Source organism: Chelonia mydas, chromosome 18 (assembly GCF_015237465.2).
Source record: "Chelonia mydas isolate rCheMyd1 chromosome 18, rCheMyd1.pri.v2, whole genome shotgun sequence".
In the NCBI taxonomy this organism is placed as follows: domain Eukaryota; kingdom Metazoa; phylum Chordata; order Testudines; family Cheloniidae; genus Chelonia; species Chelonia mydas.
The window spans coordinates 22,863,507-22,882,722 of NC_051258.2; the positions used below are offsets into that span (position 1 = coordinate 22,863,507).

Here is a 19,216-nt window from a genome sequence, read left to right on the forward strand (position 1 = left end):
AAATTTTGCCAGAATTAGCTTAATTTCACAAAGTGCTTCCATTTTAATGAAACCATATATTACAATGGAATATGGTTCAGTCAAAATTTCTCCAATCAGCTCTAAGCCTAGGTAGCATAAGAGATAGTAAGCTACAGAGACTTTCACTGCTATGTCACTGGCTCATATCTGGCACAGATGATTGGTGACTGAATGTCATCTTTTAACCAGGCTGTTCTCAATAGCTGCATGAATTGCAGTGGTGAACTTAGTCCCAACTCTACTGGACAGGTAGCATCCTTGTTTGCTGTCTCAGCAAAATGGCAGGAAATGAATAGTGCGATATCTTGAGCATCTGCAAGATATCACAAGCCTGCAGGATTCTTGCCCATCAGAGGGATGAGAGTTTATTTACTTCATGATCCATTTTCAAGGCAAGTTCATTAGTAAATTGTCATTTTGGTACTGGAGTCTATTTGTTGCTCTCATTCTTTCTTCTCTGTTCAGTAGGAAATTGACTCCCATTAGTACAGCCTTTGCAGACATGTGGCAGTTTGTGTTCATTCTCCAATTTGGTCTCTAACAGCATTAATGAAACATTAGAGTTTTAATTAGACCATTATCCTATTTATTTTTATAAATAATTCCGAAGTAGTCATTAAAGTTTGTGAACTTAGGAGTAAATGACTTTAGGGAAAGAAATCAAGTTTTCAGTCTTGTTATTATCTATTGTACAATCTCCTTGGGACATTGTGGGGAAACTACAGCGGTTGTTTGTGTTGTTGTTAAGATGATTCATTTACCAACATTGTAATAAACATTCTGTTAGGTTTCCTAGTTGGAAAGTCTGTGTCACTGCGGCAGACCTGCAGTGCATCAAAGAAGGGTTGCATTTTCTTTCTTTCCCTCAATTCCTATGGGAAGAATATGAGTTGAGAAAATGAATGGGGCATTAAACAAACCTGCAGGAGTGGGTACCCTGTAGTTGTTCAAAAAACACCTAAACAGAAGCTCTGCAGAGTTGTTCTCTATTCCGATTCCAAATTTCTTCGGCTTAATCTTTTCATCACAAGCATGCAAGATTCTTCAAAAGGCAAGAAATTACAGGCCTGACTGAAAGGAAGCTATGCTCAGGGGCACTGTGTAATATTGTCAGTTTCCTTGACTTTCTCCCTCCATTTTCCTGCAAATTTACTGAAAGTGTGGCTCTTATTGATGTTCTCATGTATATTTCAAATACTCTAATGTGAACCAAAACTGATCAAAGCATTTGATCGAGCAAATGATTCATGTGCCTCTTAAACCAAAGCAAGTTCTGTGGCAGCTGTGACTGGTGTTTGGAGGAGGCTGCAGTTGTTGATACTGGAGTGGGTTGAAAAGGATTTGTACTAAGCAAACAAAGATAACAGTGAGACTGCAAGCAAAGGGACTCAGGAGGGAGGCTGCTGTGTGCAAAGAACTCTGTCTCATGTGTTGTCATTGCAACCTCTTATAGAATGGCTGTGGTCTCAGGGAATTAATGTACAAAATGGGAATGAATTCTGCCTTTTTTCTGAGATTGAATTTTGAATAAATAATAGAGTGAAGATAAAGCTACCTACTCGCAGAGAGGGAAAGAAGACAGAAGTGGCCCCAGGTATTTATAATTGTTCTCCTGTTCTCCCTATAGAACCCTGACATCGTATTGGTGCACTACCTGAATGTACCTGCCATAGAGGACTGTGGAAAACCATGTGGTCCCATCCTATGCTCAATAAACACAGACAAGAAGGAATGGGCAAAATGGACGAAAGAGGAACTCATTGGACAGCTCAAACCGATGTGTGAGTACTTGAGGATTTCCAGCTGCACTGGGCAGTAGGGGGCTTTTTTTCTGTATGTTCCTGCAGAAACACCAAGTATGGAAGCCGTTGCAGACAGCGATCTGGCTTGGCCTATTTAAACATTGAATGTACTATACACATTACAGGATGAAGGACAATCTGGAGACTATTTCCCCACTTTTAGATGTTTTATGTCCAGCTAGTCTGAGGCCTGGCTGGGCTTCCCTTTCTGCAGGTGCAGCATGCATCCACAAATTTTGTACCCATAAAATGAATTGCAGGCACTAATCTGAGCACTCACTCCTTGGACTACATGATCTGCACTCACTCCTTGAACTACATGAGATTTGGGCCTGCAGTTCAATTATACAATTAGTGCCCACCTAAGGGAACGGTGCCCTTTTGATAACTTCCCCTGAGTTCTCCTTCGTAGTAACACTGATTGGTCCAAACTGCCTGGCCTGGGATTCTGATAATTCACAAAATAAACTTGGATACAAATTTAAAAAAAAATTGAGAAAAAGAAAGTCCCATGTGTCCTTGGAAACTAAAGAGTCTTTCCCATTTTGTGATCCCCTAAGGAACTGCACTTTTGAAAGCCTGCTCCCTGGGCTGGGGTATTTTGGGATGCTTGCATGAGGTATTTTGGGGAACAGGATCAGAATGTTTAAAAGTGCAGTGTCTGTACAGACCTTTGGTGTTCAGGCTTTTCAGGGTGGGGTCTATGTACGTCGTAGATATTAACTTACCGTCTTGTAACCTTTCTGTGACAAATCCTCTGTCCAAAGCACCCAGTTCCAACCCCTCTTACCATCTATCCCCACTTGTACCTGGTGCGATCTCAGTCTTCCCCACATGATGAACCCTTCAGAAAGGCATTCCAGACCTTCCCAAAAGTATCTGGTCCTGTCCCCCTCTCCCCCCTCTAGTTTCTCCTAGATACAAAATTCACCTGTTACCTTGCCTCCCTGCCCCTACCAACTGGGACCTCGTTGCTACCTCTGAACCCTTACAGTTCCCCTAGTTTACAGGTGTCTTTCCCCAAGAGCTACTCAGCATTTCAAGCATTTTATATATAAGATTCACATGGATTGCTGTTGCCTACAGATAGCTTTTATTGAACTGACGTTAATTTTATCAGCAAGGAGCCCCATGCAGGAGCATCTTTCAGGTGCAAATTTTCTGATGTAAACAGCTATTAAAAGAAGAGCTATCCCCCTTAGTGATCAAACTCTATTGATTTCAGCCCTATGACACTAAGGATAATCTTGTCCTATAATCTATTGCTCATCTCCATTGGAGACTTTGGTTTGAAACTAGTTTTGACCTTGCAAGCTCCACTGTAGAATTCTGACATCTCTCCCTCATACTAGATGAACAATAACAATAACTAGAAACTAGATTGTTTTGGGACGAGTGTCAGTAACTGTTTTTCAGACTTCTGCAAGCTAAGGAAAGAGCTGCTTAGGAGGCTTGCAGTGGTACAGAGAAGTGTGCCCTGCACACAGGCAGCTCCATGGAACCCTCTGCAGCACTGGAATTGCCCTGAAGTACAATATCTTCTTCAATGGCTACAAATGAAAGGAAAGTGCCATCAAGTTGAACCTGGCATGTTTTTAACAAGTGTTCGTGCAGTTTGCTGGTAACGAATGTTCACTGGAATTGAGAGATTCTGTCCTGTAAAAATGGGCTGAGAGGGATATTTTCTAACCTGTCACTCTAACAAGTGGAGATTGAGTCACAGTCTGTGTACAGACCTCACTTGCAAGGTTGCAAGCCAATTTCCTGTCCTATACAGTTACTAATGACTGCAATGGATTGGAGTCTAGTGAAGGGATACTAATACTCTGACAGCTTCATGTGGGGTGATAGGAGTTAGAGGGTACTCAGCAAAGCCGGGATGGAGGTCGATTTGGTGCTAGTGCTAGGAAGTTCATTTTCAGGAGTTTGTGATGAGACTTTTAATTTTCTCTGAAATAAAACCTGGCAAAAGTTCTTAGCCCAAGTACAAAGTTAAAATGATAAATTAGTAAATACTTTTCTGACTGAGCCTTCATGTCGATCCATAAATTTGCCCTGTTATTGAATAAGAGAGTCCGGAGCTGGTCGATAAAGTGTGGGGATTGTCTTGGGAGGCAGTGTGCTCTGGAGGGAAGAGCAAGGAAGTGCAGTCAGGAGGACTTGGGTTTGGATCCTGGCTCTGCGGCAGATGATCTGTGTGGCTTCACAGAGTTACTTCACCAGTGGGGATAATGATAATCAGTGACGTCATGCGTGTGAAGCTCTGTAGGAATTAAGTGCCACACCAGTGAATTCATTGAGTGAGCAGAGTGATCTATATATTTGCAGCAGTGTGACTCTCACCTAAGTGGCCAGGTCAGATCAGATGGGTCCACTAGTCTAATTCTTAGTGCCCTGAAGGAGGTAATTTGTAATACACTTTGCATAGATATAGCCAAGCTTGACTGAAGAGCCCAGTTTGACTAGGCCATAACTACCTCGCTGGGCAAACTGCTCTGCTCTGGCAGGCTGCTGTCCAAAGTCAGGAAGGGCACCATTTGAGCAATCAGGCTAAAAAACAGGGATGCTTTTTTTACTGTCAGAATATTTTAACACCATTATCAGGAAAGACTTAATTTGGAAAGACAGTACAGTACAGAATAGGCATAGAGGGACAAATTCTGCTCTCCATTACTCTGGTGCAGGGGTCGGCAAACTTTGAGAAATGGCGTGCCAAGTCTTCATTAATTTAAGGTTTCGCGTGCCAGTAATAAATTTTACATTTACAGGGGCCCCCGATGGAACCCCAGACTGGCAGCGGGCAGAGCGGGGCCGGCAGCCAGGACCCCGGCTGGCAGGGGGCCGGGCGGCTGGAACCCCAGACCAGCAGCGAGGTGAGCAGGGCCAGCGGCTGGTATCCCGGGCCAGCAGCAGGCTGAGCGGGGCTGATGGCCAGGACCCCGGCTGGCAAGGGGCCAGCGGCTGGAACGCCAGACCGTCAGTGGGCTGAGCAGGGTGGCGGATAGAACCCCAGACCGGCAGTGGCTCACCCACTGCCGGTCTGGGGTTCCGCTGGCTCCTGCCAGCCGGGGTCCCAACCACCGGCCCAGCTCAGCCCGCTGCTGGCCTGGGGTTCCGTTCACCAAGGCAGGCAGCGGGCTGAGTGGGGCCAGGGGCCGGGACCCCAGCTGGCAGCAGCGTGCCAGTAAAAATCAGCTCACGTGCTGCAGGTTGCCGACCCCTGCTCTGGTGTGAATCAGGAGTAACTCCATTGGCATCAGGTAGACTCTTGATTCTCCTTGGTGTTACAGAGCAAGCTCTGTCACTTCATGCAGATAATCTGTCTATCAAACAGTACCTCACACAGACAAATGTCTGAGTCATTCAGATTCAGCTGGAAATGTTTCTCTTGTTCCCATTGAGATCATAAATTTCTCCTTTCTCAATAATAGAACAGCAGAGGTTCTGTTTAGATTGTATCAGGACTAGACAGCCTAGGGACTAACTCAGCATCACTGAGGACTCTTCTTTTTCTTTAATTAAGCAAATTAAATACAGAAATCTATGGGCAAGGGAACTTGCGTGAGAGAGATCAGTTCTGTTTTTTTCTTTTTTCTGGTTTGTGTCTTTTCAGCCCTGATTCACCCCTTTAGCAGGGTATTTCAGGGGTCTACAGATAAGTGTATGATAGTGAATACAATTAGCACTGCACTATATCTGTGATATACAATTTAAACTTCTCCTGCTAGCATAGGTTATGATGTTTAATGTAGAGTGGTGTTTTGTGTGTTCTGCAAACTCCTAAATGTAGAGAGATCAGGTCAGCGGGAATCCCAGCTACCCTGGCACAACGTTCTTATCTTCAGATATTTACAGTGATAAATTGTATGCTCTGTGCCACCCACAATAGAAGCATATTCCACAGAGTGCTGAAGCAGATGTCACTTGAGAAGATTACATTGTGTCCATTCCCAGGAGTATATGTCCCAATACACACATAAATAACTTGTTTGCAATCAGAAAGAGAAATTAGGTATAAGGTAGAACCATAGAGGAGAAAATGAATTCAACACCATAATACTGAAACTAAGCACTAATGGCTGACTCTGCAGGAATCCATTCCACTATTTTTGATTCCTCCAACAGGGTGCTGGTGTCCTGACAGACCCAAAACAATCAGAGGAAAAAGGTATGCTAAACATGAAACAAAAGATGCCGATTTATGGCTTAGCCCTCAGGGATATTCCTTCCTAGCGTAAGTGGCCACACAGTGATCTTATCTGGTCTGCATCATGATTGACTCTAGGATTGTGCAATTTCTTCATTACTTTCCAACTCTCTGAGACTATTTTGTTACTATAGGGAGGATAGGCACTTGGGTTCTCAGGAATCCATATCAGGTGGGACACAGATCTCTGCAGTGCTTCAGCACTATACCTATGAGAATAGAGGCCAAAAAGGAATGTTTGGGGGGTTGTAAATGAGTGGTCTTGTCCCAGGTGCCCCTTCATGGCAGCCCTGCAAGTGGCCACTCACCTCAGTTTCCCTTCTGAGTCCCCAGTAACTCCATATGAGTTTATAGCCTAGTGCATAATCCATAGTTTGTCAAAACACAGTGAAAAAGTCTATAACTCAAAAATCACAAAACATAGTCCATATCACACACACCCCCCATCCCAGTGCATGTAATCTTTAAAACCCAGCTTTGTTCTCACCATATCTGGACTCTTTCTCAGTCCTCCTCTGCCCCTCTGCCAGACAGACACCCTGGCCCATTCTTCTGGGATGCAGTTCCACTCTATCCAGCAGAACTCCTACAGCCTCTCTGCTAGGACCATCCTTGCCAGGGGAGAATCCATCACTCCCTCTGGCCCTCTTATGGTTCCTTTGGGGCCCAGCTCTCTGGCAAGAAGACATCAGTCAGCTCCACGGCTGCTCTCTAGCTTAGAGCCAGCAGGCATCTCCCTCTGCTTCTCTCTGGCCTTCAGCCCTTTCCAGTCCTGGTTCTCTGGCTTGGGGATGTCAGCCAGCAAACCCCTCTTGCTGCTGTTCTGCCTTCAGCTCTCTCCCAGGAGCCACCTTCTCACTTTGGCACTTCTCATCTTCCTGACTGAATCAGTCTGCTCTGACTTTCCTGATCGCTTTCACACCAGGACTCTTACAGCCCCTGGGTGCTGCCCCACTGTCTTAATTGGTTCAGCTAGGAGCACCTGGACTGGAACAGGAGAGTTGAGTCCAGTTTCATTTAATGGGCCAGCTACCCTGTTACAGGGGTCATGGAAAGAAAAAGGCCCACGATGCCCTTAATAAATTCCTCTATATGTCAGTACAATCACTGAACCTAGTGTGAGTGCCAGTCAGCCCATCTTATAGCTGCTGCTTCCTTTCATACACCAAAGAAACAAGAATGTGATAAGTTGCTCATTTGACACAGTTCCTTCCCTTTCCTTGCTTTCTTTTCCTTTGTCTCACAAAGCTAGCTGGAAAGGCCACAAATTACAGGATGGAGAGACTAGATATGCTAACCAGAAGACTCTAGGAACTGATTAAATTGCACTGAAATTCAAGGTGTGGCTGAGATCAGACTAAAATCTTAATACCTAACAAGCAGGGAATGTGACAGCCTGTTCAAAAATCTGCAGTGCATCAAGAAAATTATGTGAAAACTACGACAAACTAGCCATAAATCTAATAATACTTGGCTCTTTTATGTCTCAGGAGGGAAGAGTGAAGTTCTGCATGATTATTCAGTGTGTATGCATATACACGTCTCTGTTTATGGATGCACATCCTGGGAAACGCATCCTTGGAAATGTAGCTAAAATAAAAGCTTTTGATTTCGATCAGACTTGGCAAACATAGAGGGCACAGCTAACTATGTTCAGGGAATGTAGGGGGTACTTGTTGCCAAGAAGTCATCCGATTTGGCTCCAAAATTGAGCATGCCATGAAATTTTGATGCCAAACCCATTAACTTCATCACATTTTCACATAAATCATATTCTCTCAAAGACTTCACAGTTTGATTTCCTGATGTTTCCAAATTTCTCTGCCCTAAAGCAGATTTGTCAGTGATTTAATCAAAATGTTGTGCATAGTATCGGTGGTGAAGTGAGAGTCTAATTTGCAAGCAGTCACCTTTTTACCTGTTGCATAATGCAGATCTTATTGTTTTATTCCTTTGAAACTCAAGCTTCTATGATGAGCTTTGATTTTATTAAATCCCACATTTAAAACAGCTCTGTTATGACAGAGCTTGGCTGCACTCGGAAGTCTGAAGTTTAATTACTGAGACTATGTACCATCTCCACAGGGATGTTTTGGGTAGGATTTTATAGTTCCTGTAACTATGATTTTACTTCAGAGCTATGAAGGGAAATCACACTGGGGAGAACTCTCCTTCCTCAGAGAGAGGGCCATTCCAGATCATAGACAAGTGGAAAAGGAACATTACAATTATGCTTGATTATTCTGTAATGAATATTAGATGGTTACTTGTGGGCCCTTTAATACTGAGCTCCACATAGCTGATCCTGTTCAGCCCCTACCCCTGTGGGTAAAGAAGGCACTGGGGAAATCAGAGTGCACTAATGCAAACTAAAGCAGCGTCAACGCCACTGCAGCTAGAGGCCGGAAACCTGTCCTCTTGAGGGATATGTGCCAGGGGAGCTGAAAATAAAGTGGCAGATGGCTGCTGGGGCGGGAAGGAGAGGGTTAGAGAACATCAGCCAGAACAATGAACCATTTTCCCTGAAGTGCCACGTGAGTCTCTTTGGGATGAGGATTTTGGTAGGAGAGGGTTCACTCAGGTTTAGTCTTTTTTTAATTGACTTGGTTCCTCTCTCTTCCCTGTGGTGACTTTCCTACATTCAGTCAGGGCATCAGCAAGGACAAGTACTAGAGGTGTTGCTTCAGTACACACAGACTCCAAGCCCTGGACTTCACATCAGCTGTATAATTCCAGGGACATGCTGTGACCTTGGCCATTATGAAAAGGTCCTTCTTGCTGGCCCCTTAACAAGCTCTCTCTCAACAATGTGCTCCATACAAAACTGCAGAAATGCTCCTCTCCTTGTTCTGTATCTGGGCTTGAATCTTAGGTTACGGATGAAAAATGGCCCTTTCAGTACCACCCGGCAGCTCCAAGAGCTTTGTGGAAACATCGTTAACTTGTTTTAATCTAGTTGGTCTGCGAACTAATCAAGAGATTGAAATTAACCCATCTGAACATCCATGAAGGGTAAATAGTCGCTTGGAAATGCTCTGAGGATTTTATTTCCGTTTAAATCTCCAACTGATTTCCCTTACTAAAATTACTGAGATGAGACTGTACACACTGAAATAATCAAGCTGACTTCAGTTTTTATTATTTGGGATCCCGGGCCCAGTTCTGATAGTTGAGTCATCTGCATTTGCAGCCGGGCATTCATGTTAGTTCATGGTTGTTCAGTCAAACTGGATTATCCCTAGTGATGTGTTAGGTCTCAACCCAATGACTATCTCAGTATTTCCCTCTACATTACATCACTTTGCAAAATCTCATTAAGATGGATGCAGGCAAGTTTGGTGAGGGAGGATCCGCTATTCAAAATCTTTAGATGGATGAATCCATCTAGAGTTAGGAGATCAGAAATACAGGTGCTGTTCATATCATTTAAAAATCCAGGTATTAAAACTGCAATGAAATGTTATCATAGAAAATACAAGGACATATTCAAAACTATCTACTAAAGTCATTTTGTTGGTGATGTTGTATCTTAGAGATGGCAGAGTACAAGTTGGTCTCCTGAACTGAAAGTGTCATATGGAATGTTTTTTTTCCGAAGAGACCTGTTGGAATGGGACCTCTGTAAGACATTTATACAAAATGAGAACTGATAATGTGTCAGGAGATTTCTCTGGGAGTTTTGTTTCTGAGACACCTGTAAGTCATTTCTATATGTCTGTGATGAAGCCTGGCCCTCAGCTTGGCATTGCCCTTAATTGTTTTCCTCTTATGCCCTATTATCCTTGATTTGAGGATTCTCTGAACAGATCAGCAGATGTCCTTAGAGGCATCTGGTGGTACAGACAAAATACTGGGGCAGAATTCAACACAGCAGAACTCTGTGTATATATACACACCATATGATCAGCAAATCATGGGCCAGCTTGGCAGTGGGGGGGTCTCTCCAAATTCTCCTCCCTTTTGGCTTCCTCTCTGTCTCAGCCAGCAAATCATGACTTCATCAGGCTTGCAGCTGGTGATTTCTGAGTTCTGATCCTTGTTTCATGTCCACTATAACTAAGAACTAAAATGTGGTCTCTAAAATCAGATGTTTCTATCCCTTAGCTGACTATCGTGGTGATAATTAGTAATACTGCCTTCACACAGTCACAGCTGGAGAAACTGCAGGCTGTACATGGAACTTTTGAAACTTTATTTCTTTGAGCATAAAAAGATACCATGTTATACAATCAAACACACAAATATCGTGCTCATCCCCGCGTCCACCGATTCTCTCCGGACATGCTCAGTTCTGGCTCTGTAAATGAAACACCCCAGTGCTTTTGGTAGTGACCTGGGACCCACCACAGACTGCACTGTCTGTGGCGGGGCTTACACGCTGAGGGAGTGGGATAGATAGCGGGACTACCAGTGTCAAGGTTGAAGATTAAATAAAAAGCTTAAGTTAAATTCAGTTTCAAAACTTGATAATTCTGATAGCCAACGAGAATCTATTTTCTGTGGACATCCATACAAAAGCCTGCTAGGGTACTCCCATTTCCTCTTGGTCATTACATTTTATGAGGATACCAGATTTAAAGAGCCACTGTCAAGTATTCAGGCCCCAAATGTAGACTTTCTTCAGTTGATCAAGGGGGTGGTCTTGCGGTTTTACAAAGCTCTATACAAATAGAAATGTTTTCATGCTTAAAACCCCCCAAATCTATTAAAATAGAGTATGGAGGAATTTGAAACTTCCACAGCTGCTGTTCTAGAAATCTGAAATGTAGCTACAAAGGACTATTTCTGGAGTATCAGAAAGTGACCATAAACAGAAAGTAGAGCTTAACAATGTAGTCATATCTGACCTAAATGTGAAAAGTAAATTAAATATGTAAAATAGTTCCAGATTTAATAATCTCAGTTTTTATCAGTATCACAGAACTGATATTTTTGGTTGGCCTAAGTCTTACCTGTTTGTTATTTTTATGAAAAAACAATACAAATTTAATTACAATACTTGTTGTTCTATTCCATATAGGTTCTTATGCCATCCTCATCACTGTAGAATCTGAGCTCCTTCTAATAGTGTGACTAATATCTGTCACATGCTTGTTCTTTTATTCTCTCCCCAGGGGGAGGAGATGTGTGCAGTGGAGTGTTTTATTTTGGAATATTTTTAATCTAATACATATATACACATGAAGCTGTCTGTATATGTTAGAGAAGGCAAGGCCAAAGAAATGTACCTTTTACTTGAAGCAGAAGATGAGGGCTGTGCATTCCTGAGGAAGTTCATTCCACAATCTGGGATCAGTCCCCAAGGAAGCTCTGTCTCGTGCACAGACAAGTTTTACCCGCATTGTAGAAAGTTCCATTGTCCCAGAGGAGCAAAACTGGTGACCACAGACTTCATCCCAGAGCTTTAGGCAATCTTTTAGATATCAGTTAGCTCTATTACAATGTAATAAACCTAGTGGGTAAAAGTGGGTGTTAATAATAATGAAGCAATACCACCAAGAACACTAGACCAAACAGTCCCCAAAACAGACAAATATTAGCCCAGTATCAGTTATTGTAAAGTCTTTTGGACATGGGTGCCAGTATTATTTCTTTATTTTGAATACTGACTATATTTGGCAAGACTTTAAATTATTTCTGTTTCTTGTTAGCCTTGCATTCTGGATTGTGGACTGCTATTGAATGCAGAGTGTCCCCCAGGTGGTTTCCTAAATAATCCTAGTTACAGATGCTTATAAATTAGCTGTTGGTTTGGATTATGTCCTGAGTTCATGATGGCTTCACTCACTAAAACACAGATGGGACCTTTGAAAGAGCTGGTGGAATATGTTCAATGTGTGGATGTTGGTGGTGGAGGAGTGGGCAGAGGGGGTGAGATGTATTGGTGTTGTAGTTCTTTCACTCTTCTTGTTTGTCCTCCACAGCTGAACAAGAAGGCCTGATGTTTTCAATGAAACACACTCTTTATTAATAATATTTTAACAAACCTGTCTTCTGTCAGTATGTTATTAAAAAGCATTGGCCACTGAAAATGTTACAAAAAAGTTATTGTCAAAAGAAAATCGACTAAAACAATCTCTGACATTCTTCATTCAGTCCAGATATTACCTAGGTACAATACCTCATTTGACAATTAGCTCACATTACTTCCCATGTGCCTGGTACTTACTGGACACTTACATATCCCGTGACTAATGAACAATTACTGTGTCGGGAAGTCTTGTTTTCTCTTAATTATTCAGGTCAAAGACCAAAACATCCACTATTGGGGGGTTGGGATTTTTGTTCTTGGACTGTAATCTTGATGATTATAGAATATCATGAAGCAAAATCAACAAAGGCTTTCATTTCCCATGAAAGCAAGGAGGAATTCATTTTCTAATCAGTTAGTGCCACCTGGTGGCCAGTGCCAAAAAAATTCTCACTGGCTGGAAAGAGCATTAGTGGGACACTGTGCTGTTTGGTGACAGGTTTCAGAGTGGTAGCTGTGTTAGTCTGTATCAGCAAAACCAACGAGGAGTCCTTGTGGCACCTTAGAGACTAACAAATTTATTTGGGCATAAGTTTTCATGGGCTAGAATCCACTTCATCAGATGCTTGGAGTGGAAAATACAGAAGCAGGTATAAATACATGAAAAGATGGGAGTTGCCTTACCAAGTGAGAGGCCCATTTCAAACAGTTGACTAGAAGTCTCTGCGCAAAAGAATAAATGGACACAAATCTGACATCAGGAATTATAACATTCAAAAACCAGTAGGAGAACACTTCATTCTCTCTGGTCACTCAATAACAGACCTGAAAGTGGAAAATCTTCAACAAAAAAACTTCAAAAACAAACTCCAACGTGAAACTGCAGAACTTGAATTAATTTGCGAACTGGACACCATCACATTAGGCCTGAATAAAGACTGGGAGTGGTTGGGTCATTACAAAACCTAAACCTAATTTCCCCCATATTAATTTTCCCCTGCTGTTACTCACACCTTCTTGTCAACTGTCTGAAATGGGCCACTGTCATTACCACTACAAAAGTTATTTTTCCTCCCTTGGTATCCTACTATTAATTGAATTGTCTCGTTAGACTGACCTCACACTTGGTAAGGCAACTCCCATCTTTTCATGTATTTATACCTGCTCCTGTATTTTCCACTCCATGCATCTGATGAAGTGGGTTCTAGCCCATGAAAGCTTATGCCCAAATAAATTTGTTAGTCTCTAAGGTGCCACAAGGACTCCTCGTTGTTTGTGCTGTTTGGAAGCACCTTAAGGAAAGGCTCCCCAAAGGGTTTAATAAAATAGTGTGTGTGATAAATACCAAATGCCTAACTCTGCTCTGTTAGGCCACTGCAGTTCAGAGGGTTTACACAAGTGTGACTGAGAGCAGAATTTGGTCTCATTTGTCTCGGGAGTCAATATTTCTTGAGGGTTACCGTTCCTGTCTGCCGGTATCACTTTGACTGCAAAGTTGTGAAAGCCAATAGAATTCTGGAAATCCTTTTATAATTTACATAACTTTGATTGTTTTTAATGTATGGAACAATATTTTAATATAAGGATTAATATAGGATCCTAACACTATTAGGATTTCTTGACAGAGAGCTTGCCTTACACACACCCATACCCATGTGGCCTACAGTTAGCTGGATTGTGTTCTAAGCTGTTTATATTCAGTAAACAAGTTTTCGGAAATCCATTATTTTAATAACACACTATAGAACATCTCTCTCCTTGGGGGCCTTTAATAGCTGAAGTGAGCCTCTAGCTTAGACCCTATTCTTGGGGTAGTTTCAGATCTAGCCTCTATGGTGTCTCAGGGCAATACCCAACAGCTCCACAGGCATAAAGGCAGAATTGTTACAGATGCTATGGTGATTTGGGCCTATTGCAAAGACCAGCTGAGGGAGTCAATTTCTTCCAGAAACCAGACCTCCTTTGGTTTGATTTAGCTAGTCATGGACTCCTCTCATATTATACTTTATGTCTTCTGTGTATGAGGCTCAGGGTCCAAAGCCAAGGCATTTCTTTCCTGCCTGGCTTTGCTGCTATAATTAAAAATCAGAACTTGGGTGTCTAGTAATAGGGCAACTTCTCACTTTTGCCGATACTGTGTTTATATTTGTGCTAGACTGTAAAGGGGAAGGGGCTTAGAAACTGGAATCACTGGAAGGAGGGAGACATATCAGGGCATTGTATAACATTCAAAATCAACATGTTGTCCAGTCAGTAGTTCACAGGTGTGTGTATTCAGCATCAGTGAAAATACAGGGGAGAGAGCAAGATTGAAAAGCTGTCAGTGAAACCTCTACATTGTATGGTGTGTGCAAAGCTGTATCTCACAACAGACTGATGAGCATCAAGAACATAAGAATGGTCATACTGGATCAGATCAGTGGTCCTATCTTCTGACAGTGACCCATTCCAGATGCATCAGAGGGAATGAACAGAACAGGGCAATTATCGATTTGTTTCATCTTCTGTCATCTAGTCCCACCTTCTGGCTGTCAGAGGTTTAGGGACCCCCAGAGCATGAGCTTGCATCCCTGACCCTCTTGGCTAATAGCCATAGATGGACCTATCCTCCCTGAACTTATCTAATTCCTTTTTTAACCTTATTATGCTTTTAGTGTTCACAACATTACCTGGCAACAATTTCCACGGGGTGACTGTGCACTTTATGAAGTCATACTTCCTTTGTTTATTTTAAACTGGCTGACTATTAATTTCATTGGGTGAAGCCTGGTTTGTGTATTATGTGAAGGGTAAATAACCCTACCTTATTCACGTTCCCTGTGCCGTTATGGTTTTATGGATATCTATTATGTCGCCCCCGAGTCGTCTCTTTTCTAAGCTGAACCGTCCCAGTCTTTTTAATCTCTTCCCATGCGGAAGCTGTTCCCGACCCTTGTCATGTTTGTTGCCCTTCTCTGCACTTTTTCCCATTCTAATGTATCCTTTTGGAGATGGGGTGACCAGAACTGCAGGTAGAATTTAAGGTATGGACATACCATGGATTTATATAGCAGTATTATCTATATATGGGTCGTATTATCTATCCCTTTCCTAATGGTTCGTAAAATGTTACTTGTACACACCATTCATTTATATTAGGAGTGTGAGCCAAGCCCATGAAACGTGTGTAGTATTGGAAAACCCTGTTTTTTCAGTAAAAAAAATATAGCATCTTGACTGTATATGTGGGCCTGTTTGGCCCAAGAGCAATTGGGTACTTGCATATTGTACCCGCTGGCACAGCCAGAATGAGTTTTGCTCTCAGTGCCTGAATACCATCATACAGAGTTGTTTGCTCTCCTTTGCTGAGTCCTGGGGAAAATCCCTTTCCAAGGGAGGTTTCAAGGGGTAGCTGCTATAGGCCTGATTCTGCTCTCAATTATGCCTCTGTCAATCAGGAGTAACTCCACTGGGATTGCACTGAAGTAAACCTGATGTAGGTGAGATGAGTAAGGCCCAGCACTGGCTGCTGGAGAACTTCAACCCAGCTTCCTAGAGCAGCTCTCCCCAGCCATAGAGCACAGATTTCTCTAATGGGAGTACTTTAAAAACAAGGAGTTGAAGGAAGTGGTCAAGTCCCTTCAGCTGAGGGAATTGTACATGGAACAACAAAATAAAAAAAATGGGCTTGTTCCTTTTTCTTCCTTATGGCAGACACAGATCTGAAAGTGTTATTTAATAAAAAGTTGGTTTTCTGCTCACTCGCTCTCCCCTCTTTTCCCCCTTTTATTAAGACTCTCTGCTCTTACTGGACATCTCCTTGTACGGCTCAGAGAGGTGGATCAGGAGCTTTCTCAGCCCTTAACTGAAGGAGGGGGATTTTGAACCATTAACAAAACACCTTTTCTTCCAGTTGTTAGTCAGGAATTTGAGTTAACACCAGCTAGCTCAAATGGCACCCAAGATTTATTCAGAAATTCTAAATAAAAATCATTTCCCCCTCCCTCCCTAGTCAACTTGCACTCATGTTCTTCCAGTAATGTCATAAGAGGGGAGAGAAAAGCTGAATTTCAAAAATTAAAATCCGGCAGAACCCCTCTCCTTCATGTTCCTCCCCCCGACCCCCTGAACAGATCTCCTTTCCCAGGGAGGCCAGCCTCCAGTTTCGGTAATGCTGCTCTAGTGGAATTTTCCATAGATAACATCCTTGATGGGTAATCCCATCTCTTAGCATAAAACAACAAATTTTGGACATTTTTAATGAGTTCAGAAATTGTAGTTAGGAAGGCCGGTTTGGGATTCGAATCCAAATGATGTGAGGAAATTAGGACCGTTTATGAAGCTCTTCTATTGATCATGCCTACATTTGGTGTTGAAATCATAAAGTGCTTGGAAATCTGGCTCTTCAGATGCGGGGGCGGGGGAGCACCATTCTTCAGGCAGGCATGGTTTGGGACAGAATTTTCAAAAGAACTCAGAACCCAGCAGCTGGCTTTCTTCTCAGTGGGGTGGCAGAGAGGGAATTCCATTGTTCTCAGTATGGAAGCAGGGGGCATTCTTGGACGCTGATCTCCATTGAAAATCTGCTTCATAGAGCAGACAGCACTGGAAATTTTCCTCTTAACCTGAGTTACAAGACACAAAGAGTTAAAATGCATCATGCCTGGGAGGCACAGAAGAGGAGCTCTGTCCCATTCCTCCTTGCCTGAGTTGTTGGGGCCAATCCACCTGATGACACTCTCCTCACTGCACCCAATGCTGATGAGAAGCACATTTGTTGTTATTCTCAGTTGACAGCTTCTTATGCCAGCTGGAGCAGTCACTGATGAGAGAAATAGCGCTCTAGCAACTGAGCTGAGACCAGCAAAATCATTCCACCTGATTGGGAGAGACGGGCTTGTTCAGACTAGTTTTTGCTCTCATTTGTCTTTGCTGAGAGATACAGTGCAATAATCCATACTGGAGGTGGAAATGAGGCACGGAGATCAGGTCTGGTCCTGAACTGCCCCAAAGTCTTTCCAAGGCCACAGTTTTATTTTAAGTTTGTAACTAAATGAGGCTTTTAAAAATATTAAAATGTTCAGTCTGCTGTAATGACTCATGCCGCTATGAGGAAAGCCCGTAGATTCAGCATCAACAGCTTGGCGTACAGTGCTGCTGCTCATAATAGTCAGCCTTTGCATCCAACTTCCCTCTTTCCCTTGTGATCCTGACACATGGGACAAAGCTGGATCGGAGATTATGCCCTGTGATGGCAGCTAGCGGAGGGGTGTAGCCTCTTGTGACATTCACTACTTGATGTAGGCATCAGGGCCCATCATAGTTGTCACGGACACATACACGGAGTATCCTACTGGCAACAGTAAATGCGAGGGTTATGGTGCCATACATGGAAACAGAAGAAGCCATGAGATTAAGCTTGATGATTTATCTGGGGCTCTTGGATAGAGCAGAAGACAAGGGTTTATGAGAAAAGGGAATACGTGTCTGACTATAAGGAGAGAGAATGGTGAGCAGGTGGGAGGTGGATTCAACCAGTATGATTGCACTAGAGCCAAAGGTGGATGACTACATACAATTTAATGACCTGAAGAGGTATTAGTCAATTTTGTGCTTGAGTATAGCTATGGGAATTTCAGAGAGATCTTTGGCTGATGAAGCTTTCTCCTTCAGACGTGCTGGGGGCTTTTTTCTTGGGAAGGGTAAGAAAAAAGTTTCTATAAAAACATTTTTTAAAGTGAAAGCTACAAAATATGTAGGGTAGCATTAAACCAGTTGAGACCTAAATCACCCTTGGCCTGTGTCACAATGAAAAGGTGTGTAATCTCCCTTTCAGCGCCGGCTTAGTACCTGTATGATGTGTGAACTGGAGAGGGGTACCTCACAGACTTTGGACGGTTCCAAAGTTTCTGTTGCGTGGGCTCATTTTGCAGTGCTCCTGGTAGGTGCCCAATTCCTCCTGGTGTGCCAAAGACTTAAAGCTACTTGGCAGTGCCTCCAGTGAGACAAGGGGCTAACCACACTAAGGCTATGGCAATCACCTTGAATTTACAGATAATTCAGACTCACATGAACACGTTAAAAACAATAACTATAAACTTTCTATAAAGGTCTGATTAAAGAAACATAGATCGCCAATACGAATATTCACTGATTAAAATGACTGGAGATATTAATACTTTTTTATTACTAAAAGCTATGCTGGCAAGCACGCTAGGTCACGTGACCACAGGCCTGACGACAGTGGCCCGGGTAATTTAAAAGGGCCTCGGGGCCTCTGGCTGCTGCCAATCATTATCCTCTCTAATGTCCCCAGTGCGATATCACACCAACTTTATCTCCCTCTCAAATGCCAGCCTGCCGTTCCTTGAAAAATGTCCTTGTGCTGTGTATGTCTGAGAAGCAGATATGAAAGTTAATTGGCTGTCCCAGAACCAGAAGTTTGGTCAGTCGTGAAATACTAGCTAAGTAGTTAAAGTCTGGTTCACTTCTTGTGAGCTAAGTGTTTGAACATTTGTTCTGTCCCTGCCAACTGAGCTTTAACAAACCAGGTACGAAATTCTGAGTATTGAGAAAGGGACTGGCTCAATGATAACAACTTTGTCCTGATTAACATTGATAGAAACAAGAAGTCTTAGTAAGAGTTACTTTTTATTATAGGTAGTATCTGTAGCTTGCTTAGGAGAACAATTTAAGACCATGATCTTAGATGCTGTTCTCTGGGCAGTTCTTGAACTTCCAGTGTTAAATGTAAAAGTTGCCGTAGCAGTCAGTAAAGCTGCACAAGTCTCGGTTCCCTAACTTGCCCGCTTGGGCTAGTAGTAATCAGGCTTTGTCCCTTCTTGATAGATGGGAAGAATGCACATCCCCAAAGGGTCCGTGCTGCTCTGCGAGCTAGGTTATAAGAAGCATTGCAAAGGTATGCAGTAAGCACCTTTCCATTGCCCCATGCCCGTGAGACAGCAAGCGCATCCTCCTTGAGCTGAACTCAGGTCTCATGCTACTCTGCCACTAACCCAGATGGCGTGTGGATGCATCAGGAGCGCTGGCGGCCTGACTGGCAACACAGGTACTTCAACAAGCAGTTCCAAAAAGGTTGCAGTATGTGCTGGTGCTGCAGATTTCATGCTTGTAAATCTGCAGGGATTTGCTCTTTACTTGGCATGGGCTGATCATCATAAGAATTATCTGATTATTCTGATTATCATAAGAATAAACGCCCCTTCCATAATAGGT

General features: G+C 42.9%; 1 protein-coding gene across 2 annotated transcripts in view; it reads left to right on the forward strand.

Annotated features, from left to right (window-relative positions):
• The window catches only part of CAMTA1 (calmodulin binding transcription activator 1), a 913,014-nt gene that overhangs the window by 751,787 nt on the left and 142,011 nt on the right, over window positions 1–19,216 (forward strand). For both annotated transcript variants that reach the window (XM_043531564.1, XM_043531565.1), the window contains exon 6: window positions 1,649–1,802. In XM_043531564.1, coding sequence (XP_043387499.1) covers window positions 1,649–1,802 — 154 coding nt within the window. The remainder of the gene's footprint in view (window positions 1–1,648; window positions 1,803–19,216) is intronic.